This window comes from Pelodiscus sinensis, chromosome 1 (assembly GCF_049634645.1).
Source record: "Pelodiscus sinensis isolate JC-2024 chromosome 1, ASM4963464v1, whole genome shotgun sequence".
Taxonomy (NCBI): Eukaryota; Metazoa; Chordata; order Testudines; family Trionychidae; genus Pelodiscus; species Pelodiscus sinensis.
The window spans coordinates 327800308-327803607 of record NC_134711.1 but is presented as its reverse complement, the minus strand read 5'-3'; the positions used below and the strand labels follow the sequence as shown (position 1 = coordinate 327803607).

The following is a 3300-nucleotide window of genomic DNA, read 5'->3' as shown; positions in this document are numbered from 1 at the left end:
TATTGCAAGGCTGCTTCCACCTTCCTCTAAAACATCTGCTTCTGGCCAGTGGACAATGGGCGAGGTGGACTACAGGTCTGATACTCTCTGGCAGTGCTTATCTTCCTGTTGCTGCCGTAAGTTCAAGATTATGGCTTTGTTGATTTTCCTCTTTGGTGTCTTTAGGTAACCACTGAGAGAGAAAGTTGTCTCACTACATATAATCTAATCTCTTGTTCTTTTTCATAGCAATAAAGAAAGTTTAAAACTCCTGAGGCCTGCCGAGTACATGATGTCAGCTGTCAATCATACCAAACTCAACTCTGCAGTGTTCCTTCTCACTGGGATACCTGGGAAGGAAGACGTCCATCTCTGGATCTCTATCCCTTTCTGCTTCATGTATGCTATCTCAATAGTAGGAAATTCAGCCATTTTGTTCATTATAAAAACAGACTCAAGCCTCCATGAACCCATGTACATTTTCCTTTCCATGTTGGCCATCACAGACATTGGTTTATCAATAGCCACCGTGCCAACAACACTGGGTATATTCTTGTTTAACTACAGGGAAATCAGCCTCCATGCCTGTTTTTCCCAGTTGTTCTTCATACACTCTTTTGAGACCATTGAATCTTCCATGCTCCTGATGATGGCCTTTGACCGCTTCATCGCGATCCGTGACCCACTGAGATACACGTCCATCTTAACCCTGCCGAGAATACCCAAGATGGGTCTGGTGTGTGTGATAAGAGGGGTGGCCATAATCACCCCACTCCCCTTTCTCCTGAATCGGTTCCCATACTGTCGAGACAATGTCCTCTCCCATTCCTACTGCCTGTACCAGGACGTCATGAAGTTAGCTTGTTCGGACATCACCGTTAACAGCCTCTATGGCTTGTTTGCGAAACTCGTTACAATGGGGTTGGACTCACTGTTCATCCTTCTGTCCTATATGATAATTCTCAACACAGTGCTGAGTATCACGTCCTGCACACAGGTCTTGAGGGCCCTGAACACCTGCGTTTCCCATGTCTGTGCCGTCCTGCTCTTCTACACACCACAGATTGGCTTATCTCTGATACACAGATTTGGGAAGGGCTCTTCTCCCTTGCTTCAGATTCTCCTGGGCAACATGTCCTTGCTGGTCCCACCCCTCATGAACCCAGTTGTGTACAGTGTGAAAAGCAAGCACCTGCGTGCCAAGATATTCGACATGTTCATCAAGTGAAGCAAAAGTTTATTTCCTGTGTCTAAAGCTGTTGACAATTTAAATGAAGAAGACCAGCCACGGCCACCTATTCTATTCTGTACCCTTACATCTCAGACACCATCAGCTCCTGATCTCCACGCTGTAGAGAGAGGTTCAGATGGGGTGTGAGGCCTAGAGCAATGGGAGAGGTGTGTCCACACCCACTGGTAAGGGAGGACAGAGCACTAGGAGAAGGAGACCAAGGTGGCACAAGTATTCATAAAGTGATTGTGTTCATGGACAGCCAGTGGGATGTTGGCCTTTAACAAGCCCTATGAATGGTTCCTCTGACCTCAGAATTCCTCACGGTACTGCCAATAAAGTAAATGGAGCTGGATGTTGTTTCCCATGGCCCCTCTCCTATCACTGTCTTGTATCTGGTGAAACATCCAGGGGCCATGAAAAAAAAGCTGCAGAGCTCTCCTGAAGTCACAGTGTTGGCCCTCTGGGAGCTCTGTGATCCATGGGCCCTGCACCAGCTGTGGACAGCAGCTGCGCAGGGGTCACAGACGCCCTCCCTTCCCCCACACCCTCATCCAGGGGCTTGTGACTGAGTCGTGTCAGGTACACGATTGAGGCAGGAGCCCCAGGAGAAGCCGGTCTGGCAGCCCCTCTCCACAGCACCCTTACCAACCCCCCCTGTCCAGCCGAGACAGAACAGAGCAGCCTGCGAATGAGGTAGCAGCTGCTATGCTGTCAGGACACCCAGACGCCCTGGAGGTGTTAACGCCCTGGAACTCTGGCTCCTACTAGCTCACTGAGGGAAACAGGCCAACAAACTGGACTCTGGGTCATTAGGCCCATGTAGCATGTAGCTCTAGCTTCTGCCATCTTTGGGTGAGCTACAGGTCACACCAGTGCCCTTCTCCAGCGGCTTGAAAATCCAACTTCCCTAGGAAAGTAGCTGGAGACCCAGAGTTCAGTCTCTAAGGCTACGTCTACACTGGCATGTTTTTCCGAAAATGCTTTTAACAGAAAAGTTTTCCGTTAAAAGCATTTTCGGAAAAGCGCATCTAGATTGGCAGGATGCTTTTCCGCAAAAGCACTCTTTGCGGAAAAGCATCCGTGGCCTATCTAGACGCAGTTTTCCACAAAAAAGCCCCGATTGTCATTTTCGTGATCGGGGCTTTTTTGCGGAAAACAGTACTGTGCTGTTTACACTGGCCCTTTTGTGCAAAAGTCTTTCGGAAAAAGACTTGTGCCCAAACGGGAGCAGCATTGTATTTCTGGAAAAGCACTGACGATCTTACATGAGATCGTCAGTGCTTTTCCGGAAATTCAAGCGGCCAGTGTAGACAGCTGGCAAGTTTTTCCGCAAAATCACATGATTTTGCGGAAAAACTTGCCAGTCTAGACACAGCCTAAGAATTTACAGGAAGGCTTTCTGGGTGTGGGGCACTGGGCCATGTCCTGGCCCTGAGACCATTTCCAGAGAGAGAGAACATGAGTCTGCTCTGAGGGGCAGCTGGCTTTTAGCTCACGTGCTTGAGGCTTGTGCACTGAGCTCCAGAAGTGGGCCCCTGTTCCACTTGGTGGCATGACACTTACACAGGGGTAACCTTCCAACATTCCAGGCGCAAACAGAGCTCAAGAAGTGAATTTAATTAAACAACTGTAAATCTTACGGTGAAGAAACAAATAATAGTCTGTCTGTTTGCCACATAATATAGCTCTTTGATAACATACAGGCCTGCTCTTTGTGGCTAAAATACACATAAATAAAGAAAAACCAATTGCAATTTGGACAGTTCAGTCCCCACAGAGCACAGTCAGAAGAAATGGAGAGGTCCCAGATGCTGAGGTTTAGTTCACCAAAGTCTCAGTGCTGAGCATGAGATTCCAGAGCAGCACTACAGCCAAACATGAGTGCAATCTGGGATGTACAACCAGGAGACTCTCAAATAGGAGCAGAGGGCACTGTGGGGGGACCACTGCTGGAATTCTGTGTCCAGTTCAGGTTTCAGGTGTCTACTAACCTCTGTGCCTGAGAGAGATTTCAGCTCAGTGCTCCACATAAGGATGATCTGGGATAGCGGCGGGAGGGTGGGGGGAGCAGGATCTGAACCCTTCCC

The 3300-nt window shown here is 48.6% G+C and overlaps 1 protein-coding gene across 1 annotated transcript; it reads left to right on the top strand.

Annotated features, from left to right (window-relative positions):
* The first annotated feature begins 241 nt into the window (after positions 1–241).
* On the top strand, positions 242–1207 carry LOC102443453 (olfactory receptor 51G2-like). The gene has a single exon (XM_006113135.3). It carries the CDS (start codon positions 269–271, stop codon positions 1205–1207), a length of 939 nt encoding a protein of 312 aa, XP_006113197.3. The 5' UTR covers positions 242–268.
* The last annotated feature ends 2093 nt before the right edge of the window (positions 1208–3300 follow it).